General features: G+C 66.3%; 3 protein-coding genes across 3 annotated transcripts; 2 read left to right on the plus strand and 1 right to left on the minus strand.

Moving 5' to 3' along the window:
- The first annotated feature begins 107 nt into the window (after positions 1-107).
- EMIHUDRAFT_442127 (hypothetical protein) lies at positions 108-2,824 on the plus strand. Its single transcript, XM_005784065.1, has 11 exons — positions 108-176; positions 342-500; positions 571-660; positions 780-809; positions 943-1,049; positions 1,120-1,158; positions 1,407-1,435; positions 1,502-1,617; positions 1,782-1,820; positions 1,944-2,038; positions 2,601-2,824. The coding sequence occupies exons 1-11, from the start codon at positions 132-134 to the stop codon at positions 2,779-2,781; spliced, it is 930 nt and encodes a 309-aa protein (XP_005784122.1). The 5' UTR covers positions 108-131; the 3' UTR covers positions 2,782-2,824.
- A 1,797-nt stretch (positions 2,825-4,621) lies between these two features.
- Positions 4,622-14,896, plus strand: EMIHUDRAFT_468124 (hypothetical protein; the record flags this gene model as incomplete). The annotated part of the gene is made up of 14 exons (XM_005784066.1): positions 4,622-5,263; positions 5,347-5,460; positions 5,654-5,728; positions 5,893-6,039; positions 6,486-6,636; positions 8,023-8,139; positions 8,581-8,678; positions 8,851-9,067; positions 9,238-9,338; positions 9,414-9,470; positions 9,607-9,745; positions 9,946-10,034; positions 11,171-11,371; positions 11,495-14,896. 14 exons carry the CDS (start codon positions 4,622-4,624, stop codon positions 14,894-14,896), a joined length of 5,550 nt encoding a protein of 1,849 aa, XP_005784123.1.
- A 1,146-nt stretch (positions 14,897-16,042) lies between these two features.
- EMIHUDRAFT_44159 (hypothetical protein) lies at positions 16,043-16,756 on the minus strand (the record flags this gene model as incomplete). The annotated part of the gene is made up of 1 exon (XM_005784067.1): positions 16,043-16,756. A coding segment is annotated over one exon (714 nt), but the record flags the coding sequence as incomplete, so codon positions are not given.
- Between the last annotated feature and the right edge of the window lie 3,860 nt (positions 16,757-20,616).

The following is a 20,616-nucleotide window of genomic DNA, read 5'->3' on the forward strand; positions in this document are numbered from 1 at the left end:
GTGCCAGTGCCGTGCCCCGTGTTGGGTCGGCGAGCATCTTTTTGTAACACTTGGAGCACTTGGAGTGCAGACTGCAGTCATTAGCCTCACATCCAGGGCCGGGGAGCTAAGAAGCGCACCCAGCGGGCCGGATGCCTTGGAGCACTTGCCTAGTGCAAATTGTTTTTGCCGCTCTTCTCTTCGGACTAACCAACATCGCAACATCGCAACCGTCCAAAGGACTTGCACCCCCTCGCACCATGCCAACGCCGCTGCTCGACCCGCCGACAGAATTTGCCATCGGGGCAGCGACTGGCCTGCTCGACTGCTGCGCGTTCCATTGGATCGACACGCTCAAGGTGAGGTCGCAGGCGAACTTGCCGCTGCTCCTCGACCTACAGAGAGGCGGGCCACTGCCGCCTGGCTCCGGCTCGCTCGCCGCGCTGCGCTCGCTCTACGCCGGATTCACCACCAACCTGTCGCTCAAGCTGCCCTACATGGCGTTTGCGTTTGGGCTCAACGCGAGCAGCGCCGGGACGCCGTCTCGCCGATTTATGACACGCCACGGACGCGTCGATCGCCAGGCCATAGGCTCTCAACAGCCGCGTCCTCTCGGCCTGCGGTGGTAGCCTCTCCGAGACGGCAAGGGAGCTTGTGTCGGCCGCTCTCGTCGGTGTGGAGGCATCGCCTCTCTTAGATGAGCGACATCACCCGATATCATCTCTTTCATCTCTCCGCTCAAGATGGCACGAGATGACACGAGATGACGTGAGATGACGTGAGATCACGCGTCATGACAGGTGTCGCTCTTCCTCTCTCCGCTCGAGATGGTCTGCATAGCAGTAGTAGAAGACAGTAGTAGCAGGCAGTCCTTCAGAGCGGTCGATAGCAGCCCGAGCAACAGGGGCTGTTGCCGAGATTTCCCCGAGATGCCCCGAGAGTACCCGAGATTGCCCGAGACAGGTCCGCATCCAAGGGCAGAACCGAGGCATGGGCGGCCTCCTCTCCGCTTCCCGCGCCGTCGCCGCCACCGCCGGCGGCGGCGGCCTCCTCGCTGCCGCCGCCGCCTGGTCGCCAGCGCATGACTGCGGCGACACGCGGCGCGGCTGCACGAGGTGACGGCGGATTGCGCGAGGTTAGGTCGCGAGGGATGACTGCGACCGTGCACCGCGAGAGCAAGTGGTATGCGTAGAGGCGACGACACACCCGTCCGGCCACACGATTGGACAGCAGGCGTTCAAGAGGCCGCTAGCGACGGGGAGGCGGCACACTGGAGCGATCACTAAACACAGAGGACAGGTTGCGCTAGCGAGGCGCAGAGGCGGCGCTACATGGGAGCGACACAGCAAACATAGCCCATCGCCCGGCGAATCTCGAGGTCAATCTCGGGCGATCTCGGGTGTGTGATCTCGAGTGTGATGATGTAGGTATTGCGTGGGCCAATTCTTCCTCTGCGGCAAGACTGCAGCGGCGGCCTTGCTACCCGAGATTGAATGAGATCACCCGAGATCACCCGAGATAGGCAAGATTGCAGAGGCGGCCTCGCGAAGCGCGGGAGCCGTTGGAGGCGAGGGCGGCGGCGAGGGAGGCGAGGGCGGCGGCGAGGGAGGCGACGGCGGGCCGAGGCTCGCTGCGCAGGTGGCGAGCGCCATGCTCGGCTATTTCTCGGCTGAATCTCGGAGGGATCTCGGAGGGATCTCGGCCGTCTAATATCGGCTACGCTTTGCTACTCTCGGCTACTCTCGGCTGTATCTCTGCTCACCGCGGTTGCGACCCTCGGCTGCTCGCGGCTGTCTGCACAGGTGGCGGGCGCCGTCCTCGGAGGCGTCGCTTGCACGGCGGTGAGCAGAGATACAGCCGAGACTAGCGCGCCCCGGCGCTCGCACTACGCACAGAGGCCGCCAACTTACTTGATCCGCCTCATCTCTCTCGTGACCTCGCGTCAATCTCGGGTAATCTCGCAGGTGAGCCACCCCGACGACGTCATCAAGACGCGGATGCAGACGCATCTGCGCGGCTCGCCACACTTCTCCGCCTACCCGAGCTACTCACGCAGCGGGTCACGCACGCCCCAGATGCTGCACACCCGAGGTACAGCCGAGGTACAGCCGAGGTACAGCCGAGGTACAGCCGAGGTACAGCCGAGGTACAGCCGAGGTACAGCCGAGGTACAGCCGAGGCACAGCCGAGGCACAGCCGAGGCACAGCCGAGGCACAGCCGAGGCACAGCCGAGGTACAGCCGAGGTGCAGCCGAGGCACAGCCGAGGTACAGCCGAGGTGCAGCCGAGGTGCAGCCGAGGTGCAACCGAGGTGCAACCGAGGTGCAACCGAGGTGCAGCCGAAGAGAGACAGCCGAGGTGCAGCCGAGGTAAAGCCGATACAGCCGCGATATACCGCATATCACAGAGCGGACAACACTCAGCTGCATCTGGCTGTATATTCGGCCGCCTCTCAGCACTCGAAGCCCCTGCCGTCGCGTGGTGCTCCGAACACACCGCACGGTACCGCATTCCCGCCCCCTGACTCTGCTCTCTCGTGCGTTCCTGGCGGTAGGCTGCACGTCCCGTGCGCACAAGGGGCTCGCCTAGCTAACTAGCTCACTCCCCAACTAATGGACTAGGCTGCACATCCTGCGGCACGAGGGGCTCGCCGCCCTCTTCAAGGGCTCCGCCTTCCGCTGCCTGCTGCGCGTGCCGCTCGGGCTCAGCCTGATCATCTGCTCGGGCGAGGCGATCCGAGAGGGCGTGGCGGAGCGGCGGAGAGGGCGGGGCGGCGAGTGCGTCCAGACGGGGTCTAGCTGAGGCCCAAAGGTCGGTGGGCTTATAAGAGCAAAAAGAAATAAACAAATGACGAAGCACCCTGATCTGGGCGAGACGGTGCACTGGTCGAGCGCGCTGAAGAGAGGTTTCGTTCTCTTCCCCTTTGCTAGATGCTACGGCTTTAGCCCCTAGCCGCGATTCGCCAGCCCAAGCCGACCACACCTCCTGCGACGTGGGGCCAGCCCCCAGGTTTGCCAGGACGATGAGTATCTCCCTTCCTTCGTCAGTTTATTGTTTTATAAGCCCATGCGAGCCCCATGAGCCACATGTCACGCATCGGCTTCCGTCTGGGGGTCTGCTAGGGTCATACACGAAGCGCTCACGCCGCGCGCAGGGCCCTTTACCCTTAGGGGCCTAGAGAACACAACCCCCTCTCCCTTTTCTCCCAGTAAGCTAAAAGTACGTACACGGCTCTCTCTGCAGCCCGCTGTGTGTGTAACCGGTCTCAATGTCCCACCCCTCTGCGCGCGGGCCTTCTAGGCCCGCGGGTAGTCTCCCCCCATCCCCAGGGCTCGCACAAGACGATACCGGACATGCCCCGCCCAGACAGGGCGGAGTCCGAAATTGATGTTGTAACGGAGAGGGCCGTGCCGCCTCCCGCCGGGTGGGCGACTATACGGCTCACAGAAACACGCACAGTCTTACGGGCTCGCACAGAGTCTGCTGGCACTAGACGGGCACTCCTGGCTTGAGCTTCTGTGGGAAGTCAATGCGGTTAGTTGGCGGCCACGACTTCCTTGTTGACCGTGTCCAGCTTGAGCGCCATGGCAGCATTCGAGTCTTCCAGGCGCTTGATGCGGTCGAGCGTGGTGGCGCCGAGGTACAACAGGCCTCCAAAGACCACACCTCGGAAGGCTGCCCTCGCGAGGAGTACGCGTCGAAAGGTGTTGCCATCGACGCACATCATGTTCCTCGCGCCCCCGGCACTCGCCCCTGTCGTGGTTGCCATCGTCATGCTTCGAGGCCTCGTCGTTGCTCCAGATCGTCTGGAGCCGCCTGTGCGTCTCTATGGGACGCGTCCAAGCTCCGGGGGAACGAGTTTACTTTCCCGTACAATGTAGCCTTTTGCAAAAGGCCTGATCTGCTCTTCCTGTGAATTACATGTAATCTCCTTGCTCTTGAAGAGGCTGCTCCACCCGCCCGCCACCTCACTTCACACAGCATTCGACAGCACCGCGCAAGTTCCGTCCGTCCGGCGTGCGCCAAACAAACAAAAAAATCTCCCTCGTGCGCCCGGCAGCGAAGAAAAACGAAAACCCGGGGAAGAAAAAGAAAAACTGAGCGTTTGACTGCTCGGCCATAGCCCACCATCCGCACCATAGCCCACCATCCGCAAAAAGAATTCGCGGCGTTTTAAACGGCTCAAAACACCAGATAGGTAGGTAGGTTGGTCTTGTTTCGCCCAAAAGGGCCCTGCAATAGGTAGGTACCCCGCTCTTTTCATCTTTTTTCGCTTCGCTGCGCGGCCTGGGGATAGGTAGGTAGGAGGGCGTTTTCAATCCAGACCCCCTATCCGGAGAGAGAGAGAGAGATTTTTAGCAATACCAAACAACTCTAACACTCACACGTCATTTGGGGCCTGGAGCCCTGTTCACGCGCGCGCGAGATTTGTTGCCTATCCGGTAGGAGCCGGAACCCAGGTGGTCTCGCGGCGATAAGCTTGGGCTTCTTCTTGCGCATGGAGCCTGTCCAGCAAAGAAATTCGTCGCAAAGATATACCGTTTTTCTTTCTTTTTTAGTTAGCACCAAAAACAAAAGAAATCGCCGGCAATCGGAGCTGCTCAGAAGGCTGTTCAAACTGAGACCGACAACACCGGCGAGCATGCCACCACCCGCACCACTCCAGCCTCAGATCGAGGCCATCTTCAACGACGCCCAGCAGTCGCTCGCCAAGCACCGGCGGTGCGCGGAGCGGCTGCGCGCGCTGCAGCGCAAGGCCGACGCCCGCGCGTTTGCCGAAGCGCTCTTTGCGTGCATCGCGTGTGTGCTGCCCGTCTTCAAGCGCGAGCCCGCGGCGGAGCGGGTGGTCGAATTCGTGGTGCGCTTCCTGACCGAGGCTGGTGAGGACGATGCCGGCGAGCAGGACGAGCTCATCGGCCGCATCTGCCTCCCGCTCCTCGGGCTGTCGGACGCACGCGACAAGGCCGTCCGCTTCCGCGTCTCCCAGCTGGTGGGACGGATCATGAACGCGATGCCCGAGGAGGCGGAGGTGTCGGACGACCTCTTCGTCGCGGTCGAGGAGCGCATGCTCCGCCGCTGCCGCGACAAGGTCCCCGTCGTCCGCGCGTGCGCGCTGCGCGCTCTGTTCCGGCTGCAAGACCCGTCGGGGCCGTCCGACGCGATCTCAAGTGAGCTGCTCCGGATGATGGAGCACGACTCGAGTCCGGAGGTGCGGATGGCGGCCATCTCGACCGTCGCCCCCTCCAAGCCCGCCATCCGCGGCCTCCTCTCCCGCACGCGAGACGTGACCGAGGCACCCAGCAGAGCTGCTCCGAGAGGCGCTGCGCGCGGAAGGCGTCCGTGAGGCCGCTCGGGACCGTCCCATAGGCGGTCCGCAAGCACGCGCTCGGCGTGCTCCGCGAGAAGGTCGAGATGCGCTGGCTGACAATCTCGCAGCGCGCCAAGCTCCTCGGAGATGCACTTGCCGACCGCTCGCCGTCCGTGCGCTGCTCTGGATGCGGAAGACAGTTCCGAGACACTTCCTAGACGCTTCCTCGCCGTCCGTGCGCTGCTCTAGACGCGGGAGATGCGGGAAGCAGCTGCTCTCTGGAGGCGGTGTCTCCACTCTCCGCTCCTCCGACTCTCGGTGTGCCGGCCACCTGCCGGCCACCTGATAGCCCCCCCTTGCACGCAGGTCCGGACCGCGGCGGTCGAGCTCGTGCGTGGCTGGCTGCGAAAGGCGGACAGGCAACTGCCGGTGCTGCTCAAGGAGCGCTCACACCTCCCCGCAATTTCCCTCACATCTCCCTATATCTCTCCCTGCATCTCTCTCGCATCTCCCTCGCATCTCCCGCACCCCTCCCCGCACCCCTCCCCGCACCCCTCCCCGCACCCCTCCCCGCACCCCTCCCCGCACCTCCCTCGCGTCTCCAGGCGCTCGACGTCGCCTCGTACGAGACAGCCGCCGAGCGGGTCGTGGCGGCGCTCCTGCAGGACAAGGAGACGGCAGGCCTCGTCGGCTCCGTGGCGGCCGACTGGGCGTCCCTCGCGCCAGAGGCGGTGCTCTGCCTGCGCTGCGAGGTCCTTTCCTAGACTCTTCCTAGACTCTTCCTAGACTCTTCCTAGACTCTTCCTGCTCTGCCTGCGCCGCGAGGTCGCACCCCGAGATGCAGCCGAGATGGCACCCGGGCGGCGCCTTGTCTGCTCTCCTTCTCTCCATTGCGGCCTCTCTCCTCCGCACTGCCCCCCCCCCCCACCCACCCACCCACCCTCCTCCCCACACACACACACACACACACCCACGCCCTTTCAATGCAGGACCCCCCCCCCCCCCTCCCCCAAAACACTCACACACACACACACACACACACACACACACACACACACACACACACACACACACACACACACACACACACACACACACACACACACACACACACACACCACAGTGACCCTCTCACCGCCCGCGCCCTCTCCCCGCTGCTCTCACCTCCGCTACCCTCCCCGCCCCCCGCTGCGGCAAGGTCGAGGCGCTCGTCGCCGCCGCGGACGGCGGCACGGCGGCCGACGAGGAGGCTCGCGACGCTGCGCTGCCGGAGCTGCCTCCCTTCTGCAAGGCGCTGCAGGCCGCTGTCGGCACCGCGTCGGCGGCGTCGGAGGAGGCGGGCGGATCGGGTGTGGCGAGCGACTCTAGATGCGGAAACAGATGCGGGAGGCGAGCTCCTCTAGATTGGGAGTTCCACGCGCCGTGTCTTCCGGGCTCGAGAGGACTCGCATCCGCTGCGCTCTCGTCGCCTGCTGTCTCTCCTTCGTTGCTACCGTACACCCTCCCCTCCGCTGCACGCCACCGCCACCCCCCCGGTAGGCAAACTACTCGCTGGTCCAGCTGCTGCGGCTCTGCCCGCGGCTCGACTTTGCAGACGAGTACGGCCGCGCTGAGCTCGAGGCCGCCCTCTGCGCCCTCCTCAAGACCCTCTCCATCGGCGACGAGCTGCTGCCGCTCCTCGCCGCCGCTCTGCGCGCCGCGTGCGGCGGCGAGGACGGCCGCTTCCAGCGCCTCATGCAGGAGCTCATCTCGGAGGTGGACGACCCGCTCGAGGAGGAGGCGGCCGAGGCGGGGCCGTCGTCGGCCGACGCCCTCGGCGCAGACGAGCGACTGCAAGCCGAGCAGCAGCGGATGCTCGCGCAGGCGCAGCTCTCTCTCACCACACGCACACCACACGCACACCACTCACGCACACCACTCACGCACACCACACGCACACCACACGCACACCACACGCACACCACACGCACACCACACGCACCACACGCACACCACACGCACACCACACGCACACCACACGCTCGCGACACGTCCGCGACACGTCCGCGACACGTCCCTCGCAGGCGCGGCTCGTCGAGCTGCACGCGGAGGCCTGTCCGAGGAGGAGGAGGACTCCCTCCGACAGCCGTCTCTGGGAACCGCCTCCCCGGTCCGTCTCCCATAGGTCAAGAGCCGCGTCGAGGAGGAGGACTTCGACGCCGCCGCCGCGCTGCAAAAGGAGGCGGCCGCGCTGACGGCGCAGCTGGCGGCGCTGCCTGCCTCGCGGCGCGCCCCTGAGGACGAGGACGCACTTCGCACCGCCCGCTGCCTCCGGCTCTCGGAGCTGCTCATGCGCACGCCCGGCCTCGCGCTCGGTGAGATTAGCCGAGATCAGCCGAGATCAGCCGAGATCAGCCGAGCGCTCGGAACCGGGCCTGCACGCAGACGCGGGACGCTTCCGTGAACCTTCCCGGAGCCGTGCCATAGGGAGCCACGAGATGGACCTGCACGCAGACGCAACCTTCCTTCCCGCGCTCGCCGCGCCGCGCCCCAAGCTGCGCGCGCTCGCCCTGCGCTGCCTCGGGCTGCGCGCGCTGAGCGACGGCGCCCAGGCCGCCAAGCTGTGGCCGCTCTTCGTCAAGGCGCTGGCGCACGACCAGCTCCCCGTGCAGCTCGCCGCCCTCGGCGCTTGCGCAAGCCTCCTGCCTCCGCCTCTCTCGGAGCGGTCTCGGAAGTGTCTCGGAAGCGTCCTGCAGGCGCCTGTGCCGACCTCCTCCTCGTCCACTCCCCCGCCGCCCTCCTCCCGCCCTCCGCCGCGCCCGAGCCGCCGCCCGCCGGCGCGCCGCTGCCGCCCACCGAGGACGACTGCGCCGGTGCGCTCCTCGACCTTCTCGGGCCGGCGCTCCGCTCGAGCGACGCGCTCCTCTCCGCCTCTGCGGCGCTCGCCGCCTGCCGCCTCCTGCACACCGGCGCCGCGTCGCCCTCGAGCACGATCTCGGCACGATCTCGGCACGATCTCGGCACGATCTCGGCTCAGCTCGGCTTAGCTCGGCTCAGCTTGGCTCAGCTCGGCTCCTCTCGAGCACACAGGTCGCGTCGCCTCCTCCGCGCTGGTCGCGCGCCTGCTGGTCTTCTACTTCCAGGCGGAGCTACCTAGATGCGGCCACGCACGCCGCGCACGCCCCGGGTATGCCAGCACACACACACACACACACACACACACACACACACACACACACACACACACACACACACACACCCGTGACCACGCCCTCCCTGGGCCTTGCTTTCGTGCCCCCCCGTATGCACGCGAGGCTCGCTCTTCGCTGCGCGCGTGACCAACCTGCCAAGACTGCAGGCGGAGCACGCGGCGGCGCGCGCAGAGCCGCTCGCCGAGGCGGGGCTGCTCGAGGTGGTTGGCAAGCAAGCGCTCGAGCTGCTGAGCGACCCGAGGCAGTTCCTCTCCGTCTTCTTCGCCTCCGCCCCGCCCGCGCTGCTCGGATCGGCGCGAGACAGAGACGCTGCGCAGCCGCCCTCTCCGCGGCGAGATCGGCCGAGATGAGCCGAGATCGGCCGAGGCGTAGGCGCTCCTCCCCGCGCTGCGGACCGCCCTCTCCGCGCCTGCCGGCGCACCAGAGGCGTCCGTGCCTGTCGAGTCGCTCGCCTCGTTCGTGCTCGCGCTCACGCGGCCCGCCGCGGGCGACAAGGGCGACGGAGCCGCCGAGGCGGCCGGCGAGGCGGCGGGCGAGGCGGCGGCGGCGCACGAGGGCGCCGCCCTCGGCCTCTGCTGCGAGACGCTGCGTGCGCCCGCCGGCAAGGGGGAGTTAGATGCCAGAGACGCTCCTGCAGTCCTCCCCCCTCGTCCTCGGGGGGTTCCATGCTGCATGCACCCGCCGCCGTCACAGCCCCTCCCTGACTGCTCGCAGTCCCTCCCTGAATGCGGGCGTGACCTGACTCTGCTCGCGCCGCAGGGTCCGGCCTCCTCCTGCCACGCGCCTTCCCGCACCTCGCCCTCCCGGCGGAGGGGGCGTGGCGCGCCCGCGCGCCGCTGGCGGCGCTCCTCCGCAAGCTGGTGATGGCCGGCGCCCCGCCCCGGGGTGGGCCGTTTTCTTCTTCTTGATTCGTCTCTCTCTCTCTCTCTGTCTAGGCGATGGCCATGACCGACCGCACCGCCCTCAAGCACGTCCAGAAGCTGCGGGAGAGGGTCGAGGCGGCGGGGGGGCTGGCGGACGAGGAGGCAGTCTCGCGGGCGGAGGCGGAGGCGAGACCTCGCCGCGCCGATTGGCTGCCCGAGATACGCCCGAGATACACCGAGGTTACACCGAGATCACCCGAGGTAGGCGGAGGCGATCCTCGCCGCCTACGCCGCCGCGATGGGCGACTCGGCCCCGCCCTCCCTCTCCGCGCCCGACGGGCGGCGCAGCCTCGGCCACGGAGAGGCTGCGGCGGAGCTCTCGCCCGACAAGACCGCCGACAAGGGTGCGCGCGACACTCGCCGAGAGAATGTCACGACAGACCAGCCGAGATCGCACGAGATGCCATCTCCCGAGGTTGCCCGCCGAGGGCGAGGCCCGCACACGGTGCCCCCCCCCCCCCCCCCCCCCAACCACCACCACCACCACCACACCACCACACCACCACACCCCCTCCGACCACCCGCTGCCGCCGCCGCTCGCCAGGCGGCAACACCAAGCGGCGGCTCCAGCGGAACGGCAAGGCGACGCCGCGGATGGCGGCGAGGCTCGTCGACGCGGCAAGGAGCGAGAACGTGACCGCCAACTAGCGCTGCACTGGCGCGTGCCGCATGGCGGGCTGCACTGGCGCGTGCCGCATGGCGGGCTGCACTGGCGCGTGCCGCATGGCGGGCTGTACGTGCGGGCTGACCGACCGAGGCGAGCAGGCAGCGCCGCCGGGGGGTAGACGCGTGGCGGCGTACCAAGTCTCGGGAGTGGGGCTCGCAAGGGGACGGGCGGGTCGGGGCTTGCGAGGGGACGTCGGGGCATGCACATGTGGACTCTGCAGGAAAGCGGGGGAGGGTCGGGGGACGCGGGCGGTCGTGCATGCAATGGCCGTCGCGGGCCGCCTCTTCGGCGTGCCGGAGGTCGAACATGGGGCAGGTACATGTGTAGCAAGGTGCGTGCGCGGCGGCGGGGGACAGGTCAACGAGCGAACTCAGCACATATCGGCTGTGCGTGACCGTGAGCTGCCAGAGGATAGGGGTGAGTCTGGAGTACACTCCTGGGGTGTACTCTCTCGTTCGCACACTCCCCCCTTTGCAGATTTTTTTCTTGCGCATGGTCGCGACCAATGGCGCCAAAGGAATTTCACAACAACTCGCTCAGGTACTCGTAGCAGGGAGCAAAAATGCAAGAAAAATACACTGAGTTTTCAGCCCAAGTCCAAATACACAAAAATCAAAATACAGACTTAACATCTAGGTTCGCTGTCCGATCTCCTCATCTCTTTCCCGCCTGGGCGGGGCAGTGGGCGGGCGCGCGGTGGGTGTGGCGTGTGCGTGTGTGCGACTGCGACGAAGGACCGCTCGCAAGGGACCATTGGGTTTGTATTATTAACAATTAACAACGAAGGCGCTCTGAAAAGAATTTCACGAAGACGAATTTCACGAAAACCGAGGCGCGCCCCACCGCGCGACAGTTGACATGTGTATATGCTGTGATGAGTCCGTTGTCCTTCCGCCACCACGCCGAGACGAACGGGCTGCACCCAGACAGGTCGCTCTGTCCCTACTGCGGCGTGAAGAAGCGCGGCCACGTTTGCCGCTGGGCTTGGCCGAGAAAAAGTACTGCGCGGAGCGCATCTGGAGCGCAGCCACACAGCGGCAGCGGCAGCGGCAGCGGCAGCGGCCGCATCCAGCTCTCCGAGCTTGTGCCTCCTGTTCCCGAGGTTGCCGAGCCCGCGCCTGCGCCGCGGGTCGAAGTTGGCTGGCTCAGCGAGGGGCCTCATGTCGGTGAGCGGGTGCTGCGACGCCTGAAGGGACACGGCTACGTGCATGCGGTGGTGCGCCTCTACCTGCCGGCGGGCGATGCGGAGGACGAGCCGGCGTTTTGGCACATCGAACATGCGGACGGGGACGAAGAGGATCTGGTGCGATCTACCCACATTTCGCATGCCACCCGCAGCGCCGCTCTCTGCATCGCCTTCTCGGGTCGAACTTGCCCGCGAGCGACCGGCGCTGTCCTCATCCTCCCCTCGCCTACCCTCGCTTAGGAGGAGGAGGAGCTGCTCGAGGCGCTGCGGCGCTTCGCCATCCGTGCGGGCAGGGCCAGGGCGGCGGCGGAGGCGGCGGGTGGACGCGCGTGGGCGGTCGGCGAGGCGGAGGCGGCTGGCGCGGGAGGGCCGGCGCGGGCCGCAGCGGCGGCGGAGGCGGCGGAGGCGGCGGAGGGCTCGGAGGAGGGCGCGGAGGCGATGGAGGCGATGGAGGCGGAGGCGGAGCCCGATGCGGCGGCGGAGGCGGGGTCGGAGGCGGCGGCGGCGGGGCAGCCGAGGCGGCCACCGAAGCGTCGTCGCACCTCGGCTGCGCAGGGCGCGGCGCAGGTAGCGGCGGGCTGCACGGAGCCCGAGGCGGAGGCGGAGGAGGCGGAGGCCGCAGGCTCAACCTCGTCGCCGCCTCCGACCGCACCGCCGACGCCAGGGGGGGCTGCACCCGTCGCCGCAGCCGCGCCGTTCGCGGCGGAGGCGGTCGTGGCGGAGGCGGAGGGGCTGAAGCTGCACCTCTCGAGCAGCGGCAGCACCGGCTACAGAGGAGTGCGCGAGCAGCCCTCTGGCCGATTCGAGGTGCGGCACATGGCGAACGGGCGGCAGGTCGCCCTCGGCTGCTTCGCCACGGCGGTGGAGGCGGCGGTGGCGTACGCGCGGGCGGTCGGCGAGTACCAGCCTCCGCCTCCGACAGTGGCGACAGAGGCGGAGGGCTTGCGTTTGCACCTCTCGAGCAGCAGCGCCACCGGGTACAAGGGCGTGTCCAATCGCTCTGGCCGCTTCCAGGCGAAGCAAAGTGTGAACGGAAAGAAGGTCTCCATCGGCTCCTTCGACACGGCGGTGGAGGCGGCGGTGGCGTACGCGCGGGCGGTCGGCGAGGCGGAGGCGGCTGGCGCGGGAGGGCCGGCGCGGGCCGCAGCGGCGGCGGAGGCGGCGGAGGCGGCGGAGGGCTCGGAGGAGGGCGCGGAGGCGATGGAGGCGATGGAGGCGGAGGCGGAGGCGGAGCCCGATGCGACGCCAGGGGAGACTGCACCCGCAGCCGCGCCGTTCGCGGCGGAGGCGGTCGTGGCGGAGGCGGAGGGGCTGAAGCTGCACCTCTCGAGCAGCGGCAGCACCGGCTACAGGGGCGTGTACAAGGTCGCGCCCGGCCGTTTCGTCGCGCGGCACAAGGCGGAAGGAAGGTTAGCATTCATCGGCTCCTTCGACACGGCGGTGGAGGCGGCGGTGGCGTACGCGCGGGCGCAGGCGGGAAGGGCGGGAGGATCAGAGCGGACGACGACGGAGGCTGGGGCGGCGGAGGGCACGGAGGCCGAGGGGGTGGAGGAGGCGGAGGAGGCGGAGGCGGAGGGCTCAGCAGGCGCTACCTCGTCGCCGCCGTCAGAGGCGGAGGGGCTGCGGCTGCACCTCTCGAGCAGCGGCAGGACCGGCTACAGGGGCGTGCACGAGCACTTTGGCCGCTTTCGGGCGAAGCACAGTGTGGACGGAAGGAGGGTCTCCCTCGGCTACTTCGACACGGCGGTGGAGGCGGCGGTGGCGTACGCGCGGGCGCAGGCGGGAAGGGCGGGAGGATCAGAGCGGACGGCGACGGAGGCTGGGGCGGCGGAGGGCACGGAGGCGGAGGGGTTGGAGGAGGTGGAGGCGGAGGGCTCAGCAGGCGCTACCTCGTCGCCGCCGACACCAGGGGAGGCTGCGCCGTTCGCGGCGGAGGCGGTCGTGGCAGAGGCGGAGGGGCTGAAGCTGCACCTCTCGAGCAGCGGCAGCACCGGCTACAGGGGCGTGAACCAGCACCACTCTGGCCGCTTCCAGGCGAAGCACAGTGTGGACGGAAGGAGGGTCTTCATCGGCTCCTTCGACACGGCAGTGGAGGCGGCGGTGGCGTACGCGCGGGCGGTCGGCGAGTACCAGCCTCCGCCTCCGACAGTGGCGACAGAGGCGGAGGGGTTGCGGCTGCACCTCTCGAGCAGCAGCGTCACCGGCTACTTGGGCGTGCACGAGCACCACTCTGGCCGCTTCCAGGTACGGCACGCGGCGAACGGAAAGAAGGTCTCCATCGGCATCTTCGACACGGCGGTCGAGGCGGCGGTGGCGTACGCGCGGGCGGTCGGCGAGGCGGAGGCGGCTGGCGCGGGAGGGCCGGCGCGGGCCGCAGCGGCGGCGGAGGCGGCGGAGGCGGCGGAGGGCTCGGAGGAGGGCGCGGAGGCGATGGAGGCGGAGGCGGAGGCGGAGCCCGATGCGACGCCAGAGGGGGCTGCACCCGTCGCCGCGCCGCTCGAGGCGGAGGCGGTCGTGGCGGAGGCGGAGGGGCTGAAGCTGCACCTCTCCAGCAGCAGCGCCACCGGCTACAAGGGAGTGCGCGAGCACTATGGCCGCTTCGAGGCGAAGCTCACGGCGAACGGGCGGCAGGTCGTCCTTGGCTATTTCGACACGGCGGTGGAGGCGGCGGTGGCGTACGCGCGGGCGGTCGGCGAGTACCAGCCTCCGCCTCCTCCGACGGTGGCGACGGAGGCGGAGGGGCTGCGGCTGCACCTCTCGAGCAGCAGCAGCACCGGCTACAAGGGCGTGTACGAGCACCACTCTGGCCGCTTCGAGGTGCGGGGCGCCCGGCACATGGCGAACGGGCGGCAGGTCGCCCTCGGCTTTTTCGACACGGCGGTGGAGGCGGCGGTGGCGTACGCGCGGGCGCAGGCGGGAAGGGCGGGAGGATCAGACCGGACGGCGACGGAGGCTGGGGCGGCGGAGGGCACGGAGGCGGAGGGGGTGGAGGAGGCGGAGGAGGCGGAGGTGGAGGGCTCAGCAGGCGCTACTTCGTCGCCGCCGTCAGAGGCGGAGGGGCTGCGTTTGCACCTCTCGAGCAGCAGCGTCACCGGCTACAGGAACGTGCGCAAGAGCACCAAGAAGGTTGGCCGCTTCGAAGCGCTGCACTATATGGCCGGAAAGAGGAAGGTCCACCTTGGCAGTTTCGATACGGCGGTGGAGGCGGCGGTGGCGTACGCGCGGGCGGTCGGCGAGTACCAGCCTCCCCCTCCTCCGACGGTGGCGGCGGAGGCGGAGGGGCTGCGGCTGCACCTCTCGAGCAGCGGCAGCACTGGCTACAAGGGCGTGTACGAGCACCACTCTGGCCGCTTCGAGGTGCGGGGGCCGGGATATCTCTCCCTCGGCTACTTCGACACGGCGGTGGAGGCGGCGGTGGCCTATGCGCGGTCGGTCGGGGAGGCGCCGGAAGCGGGCTCGCCAGCAGGCCACGCGTCGGCGGCACTGCCGGGCGAGGCGGCAGCAGGCGCAGGCGAGGAGGCGGTGGTCGCGGAAGAGGGAATGGTGGCAGCTGCGGTTGCGGCGGGAGCTGAGTCGGCGGGCCCCGTCCGGCGAAGCAAGCGGAGCTTAGCGCAGGCGGGCATGAACGGTGCTGCGTCGTAGTTATCGTGCCGGCGGCACCGGCGCACAAGTGATGCACGTATCGGGAGCGAGACTGCTTTAGTTCCTCCACCCAAGCACCCATATAGCCGCGAGCCTTACAGCCCCTTAGCTTACTCGAGTACTGTGAGAACTCTTTTTCCTCCGCGGCTCCGGCCCCCTCCTACGTCAGTAAAATCGAAACTCTCTCGCACGACACTGTAAGACTTTCGATTACTCCCGAGACACCTTGTGATTTTTGGGTCAAAATCGTCCCGATTTCATAATGTTCGTTCGTACGTGCATCCGCGGCGCCCAGCGCGGTGCCAGCGGCTCCCATACCTCTAAGAGGCCACCCACCTCCGTATAGACCCTTATATCCGCGGTTTACGCCCAATAGAGGCAGCTGCAAGAGGGCCCGGACGGGCACTGCGGCACACACTGCTCGCTGCTCGGCCATGCGGTAGCGTCTGGTGATGCCGCCCCTGCGCGGGCGGGGGCGTCTCGCTCGGCAGCAACTGCGCCGCGCAGCGCAGGTTCGAGGGTCGCGGTGGGTGGGTGCACTGGAAGACGTAGCGGTCGAGAAAGCGCTCAGCGACCGCTACGTCTCGAGGATGGAGCCGTCACGCGGACCCGACCGGCCGACCGGCAGTAGCAGCAGGCGCCGGAGGGCGCGGGAGGCAGCGGCGACACCTCGGGCCAGAAGCGCGAGCCCTAGGCTGGTGAGGGGGCCCGCTCATGCGTAAACGGCTCTGGGACTTAGCTAAATCGCGCATCGAAATCGGGACGATTTTGCCAGGGCACCGTCACAAGGTGTGCGGGGATGTGTTACTCCACTCACACCACTCCGCTCAAGCCAGCCATCTCCCGTCACACGAGTCGACACCGATCCTCTGATCCTCCGATCCTCCGACCTCCGAGCGCTCGGCTCGCGCTTTATGGCGCGCTACACGCATACTCGAGGCCTGCGCAGGTATCGAGTACTCGATCATCCGCGGCCGATCTCTTCGCTCACGGCTCGCATCATGGCTGCAGGCCCGAGATCGCTGCGCGCGCGGTCGCACTCGCAGCCACGAGTGCCTCTAGCTCGCGAATGATTCCGCTAAGCACTGAAGTGTTTCGAGTTGTCAGTCTGCGGAACTCACGCAGCAGCGCCAGTGCTTCCGCTGACTCGCCCAGCTCCTTAAGCCACATGCCAAGGACGGCCATCTCATCGGCGGTGTCAGGGTGCTCGCCGCCCAGACACTCGCGCTTCAGCGACAGTACCTCGCGCTTCATCTGCACGGCGCCAGACAGGTCATTCTGCTCCTTGAGCGCAAACGCCAAATTCGACATCGTAGTGAGCGTGTCTGGGTGCCGGCCGCCGATCGTCTGACGCCTCACGCTCAGCACCTCTTGCCACAGCCCTCGTGCGCCTTCCACATCGCCTTGCTTGCTCAGCAGTGACGCCAGGTTGTTCATGGTTGAGAGCGTGTCGTTGTCTCGGGCGCCGAGTGTATCACGCTTCAGCCGGACCAGCTCACGATGCAGCTCAATGGCGCCCTCAGGATCAGAGCTGGTCAGAAGGGCCGCTTGCAAATGCATCGCTTGCAAGGTGTTGGAGTCTCGCTCGCCGAAGACCTCGCGGCAAGCTGGCAACGCTTCGCCGCAAAGCACCTCGGCCTCATGCCGATACACATCGTCGTGATGAATCAACCTTCTCACGATGAGCGAGAGAAGGTTGCACATGGCAACTATGGTTTCCTTGTGCCGATCGCCAAGCGTCGCGCGCTTCGCCGCAAGCGCCTCGCGCAGCAAACTCCTTGCCTCCATCGACCTGCCCTGCTCGTTGAGCACAATGCCGAGTCGATTCATCGTGTCGATGGTACGTTGGTGCTGATCGCCCTTCTCTGCACGCTGCGCCTGCAGTCGGTCCTGCAGCAGCTCTACCGAGAGACTATCAAGGTATTGAGCTTTGCACTGACCGCAGCTGTAGGCAGCATCGAGTCTGCTGCTCGCTCGCCGCCACTGCGCAAGGCATTCAGAGTGCACCCAACTTGAGGTCCCACGACAGGAGCATGGCTGCACGAGAGGGCCATCCTCGTCGCCAGCAAAGCAGATGCGGCATGACGGGTCGTCCGCAGTCGTGGACGCCTCGCCGTCTGCGTCCCGCTGCTTGCGCTTCGACATGGGAATGTAGGGGACAAGCGGTCCACTTGCTCAATAACATCACCCGCCGCGCCAATCCCGCAAGCGCGTATGCGCGGGTCGACAGCGACACGGCGGCGCGCGTTTCAGCAAGAAAGAATTTTACAATCGAAAGACCGAGGAATCATTATTTTATATTATTGAGCACTTGAGCACTGGAGAGGGTCGATTCCGCATGGTACGGGACCCCTCGATCGTCTCGCCCTCCCTCACTGGTGTGTTCATTGGGGGGGGTCATAACAAACACGGTACAGGATCGAGGTGCACGCTGCTGAGGGACCCCAGAGGGTAGATCGAGCAGTGTCGTCCCCCCTCTCCATCATCTCACTGGGAGACGTCGGCGGTGGTGGCGGTGTGACCGATCGAGCTACAAGAGGAGCTTGTTCGTATTATTAGCAACGAAGGCGCTCTCAGAAAGAATTTTACACTCATCAGTACGTGACGTGTGGTGTCGTGTCTGTGTCCACTCGCCTCGCGGTCCGCTCCGACTCCGTCCCGGCTCCCGCGCTCCGCCCGCGCGTGTTAAATTTAAAATTCGTTATGATATTTAATATCCCCACATATGAGTTTAATATCGATGTGATGTCTCGTCACAAGCCGGGACAATGATCGACGATGGGACTCGACGAGACATGGGGACGACGAACCCAGAGACCTGAGTCCTGGTCTGACAGCCTGACAGCCTGACAGCCACGCTCTCAGAGTAGAGAGAGACCCAGACGCAGCGAGGAGGGCCACAGACAGGAGACGACACGTGCGCAATTACTTACCTGCACACTCCGGCCAGTCAGTAGGGTTTGCGGAGCTCCCGGATGAGGACCACTCTGGATCTGAATCGCCGACAGGTGCGATGGCACACCCGCTGGCTCGAGGGCGGCTCCCATCGCACCAGCACAGTGGTATGCCGTACTTGCTCTTTGCATTGCACTGGTATGATGAACTGCCATGTTCCGCCCCAGGGTAATGGCACGGGCACTGCAGCTTCATCCTGTCAGTCTGAAGATCGTACACGCTCTGGCAACGGTCTTGTGCCACCTTGGTGTCCCTGACAAAACTCTGTCCTTCAATTCCCGAGCCAGACGAAACGTAGCTGGCGCAAGTGTGGCCCCTGGCCTCGAAGATCGCTGCGGCCTCGGCTTCGGTGTCAATCTGAGCCCACCACCAGTAGTCCTGGAACGTCTCGCCTTCCTTTCCGGTCCCCCCCCAGCTGGCTGGTCCTGGGCAACGCAGACCCTTGTTCGCGCAGACCGAGTTGCAGTCATGATTATCGCAGGTGGGAGGCGAACAAGTGTACCAGCCGCCCGGCGGCGTCGAGGGCGGCGCCGGCGCCGGCTCGCACCAGCACAGTCTGAGGTGTCTGGGGTTGCCGCTGACAACGTTGCACAGATAGGGCGAATCGTCGTGAGCATCAGTAAGGTAGTAGCACTCGCCGCCCTCCTGGACCAACGTCTTGCTTGGGGTTGGAGCCGGTTTGTACGAATTGCAACTGAACCCGGTGGACTTGTAGATCTGTTCGGCCTCGGCTTCGGTGTCTATCAGGGACCGCCACCAATAGTCCTTGAAGGTGTCGCCTTCCTTTCCGGTTCCTTCCGGGCCTGGGCAAACCAGGTTGTGTTGAGCGCAGACCTGGTTGCACGTATTTATACTGGTCCACGCGGTGTACCACCCACCCAACCCCGACGGGGTGCCCTCGACAGCGTCGGGGATGCCGTTGCCGTCCGAGTCGGGGTCGGCGTTGTCGGTCGCGCCGTCGCTGTCTGCGTCGTCGACGTTCGACTCGAGCTGATCGGGGATGCCGTCGCTGTCCGTGTCGACAGTGCCCTCCTCGGCGTCGAGAGTACCGTCGCTGTCTGCGTCGGTAGGCGCTGGGGGTGGCAGCTGTGCGCTGCCGGCAGATGGGGGAGGGCAGGGCGCCTCGGAGAGTCGCCGGCGCTCCGGCTCGGCGACGGGGTCCGCAACGCGATCGATCGACGACGCGTCCACCACCACGTTGGTATTCGCGCTGTCACGTGATGCGGGTTCGTCCTTTGCGGCGTTGAACCTCGAAAATGCAAACTCGGTCGCGTGGACGCTCGCCACCTCGTAATCCGACACCGTGCCCTCGATGGCGCCCTCCGCCTGGGCGCTGGTGGTATAGTGGCCAGCCCACGGGTACTTGTCCTCGTTGCCGTGCCGCACGAGCCCTGGCGTGGCATAGGACTGTCCGATGATGCCGTGCGGCCTGTCTCGAGATGGAGCGTCGCCTCGCGCGGAGAATCCAATGTCCAGACGGTGCTTTGGGCCGGCGATGTGATCCTCCGCGCGTGGGACGGAACGCATTCCATGCACCTTTACCGTCCAGTTGCGGAATGCGAAGGTGGCGCTCGAGTAGCCCATCGACATTTTTAGATCAAAGCATTCCTTGCGACCGCGGTTCCCAAACTTGAAGGGGCGACCGACGCACGTTCCATTGATCACTGTCCAGCCAGAGTTGCTCTGGTCGAGTTCTGACGCCCAAAATGAGGCGGCCGAGCTTCTCTGGGGAGCGAAGCGCGCAATCACGTGCGCCTCGGTGAGAAAGGAGCCGTTGATTGTGAGTGCTCCATCGTGGATCTTGAACACGGCCTCCTCCGTCTTCACGCTGACTGAAAGGCCCGGCGCAGACAGAAAGTTGTAGAGCGCGTTGGGACGGCCGCGGAGGTCGGCGGAGCCTCCATACGCAAAGTTTATGTGAGGGTCGCGGAAGACCTTTGAGGCGAGGTCGCAGGCAGCGCTCTCAGATGCCAGGGGCGCCGCGCATAGCGGCAGCACGTGGGGATACCCTTCGTTCTGGCCGATGGGACGCGCGAGTTTTGGCCGAGTAATCTATTTTACTGCAGGTGGAAATTATTTGGCGCACATCCGCTTGCACGCATCTCCCACATTGCACGCATTCTCCCACAATCAGAGATAGAGAAAGACAACTGCCTGCCTGAGTAACACACAGGGTGTGGCGTCGTGCCGTCCTCTTCCCTCCCTTGGGCACTGTGTGGAACGCGCTTGCGGATGCGCGCCCCAAAATGTCCGCCTCAAAAGGCCTCGTTCTCGCCCCTTTCCTGTACGCGTGGGTCTCAGAGGACGAATGCGCACCGGACCTTCGAGGACATCAAAGTCGGCTGCGCCCTACGGCCATCCAGCCGGCTCTCGAGTGTCGCAGCGCGACGCGCTTCACCCCTCGACTCCGCGCTGCGAGTCGATCTGGAGACGACGCTCGGCCACCGCCAACTCCACCCTGACGCGTCGCACATGCGCCGAGTGTCCCCCCCGAGGGTGTCCTTGTATAGTATGCTTGGTTGCGAGTTTAAAAAAGCCCGTTCCGCACCCGCACCCAGCACCAGTACACATGCCGTTCTGGTGCCCCTCGGCTGGCCAGAGGACGACTCACAATGCAAAATCGGAAAGACGTCACGAGGGGCCGTATAAACGGTACCGCAGCGGCCCGGGACACTAACAGTGAATTGCTGCCACTCGCCCGGCCTCCTCCCCCTCGGGGTCGCCCGGAAAGTGGGCTTGCGCACCGGCGCCCCCCCCAGCACGCC

This window comes from Emiliania huxleyi, assembly GCF_000372725.1.
Source record: "Emiliania huxleyi CCMP1516 chromosome Unknown EMIHUscaffold_173, whole genome shotgun sequence".
In the NCBI taxonomy this organism is placed as follows: Eukaryota; Haptophyta; order Isochrysidales; family Noelaerhabdaceae; genus Emiliania; species Emiliania huxleyi.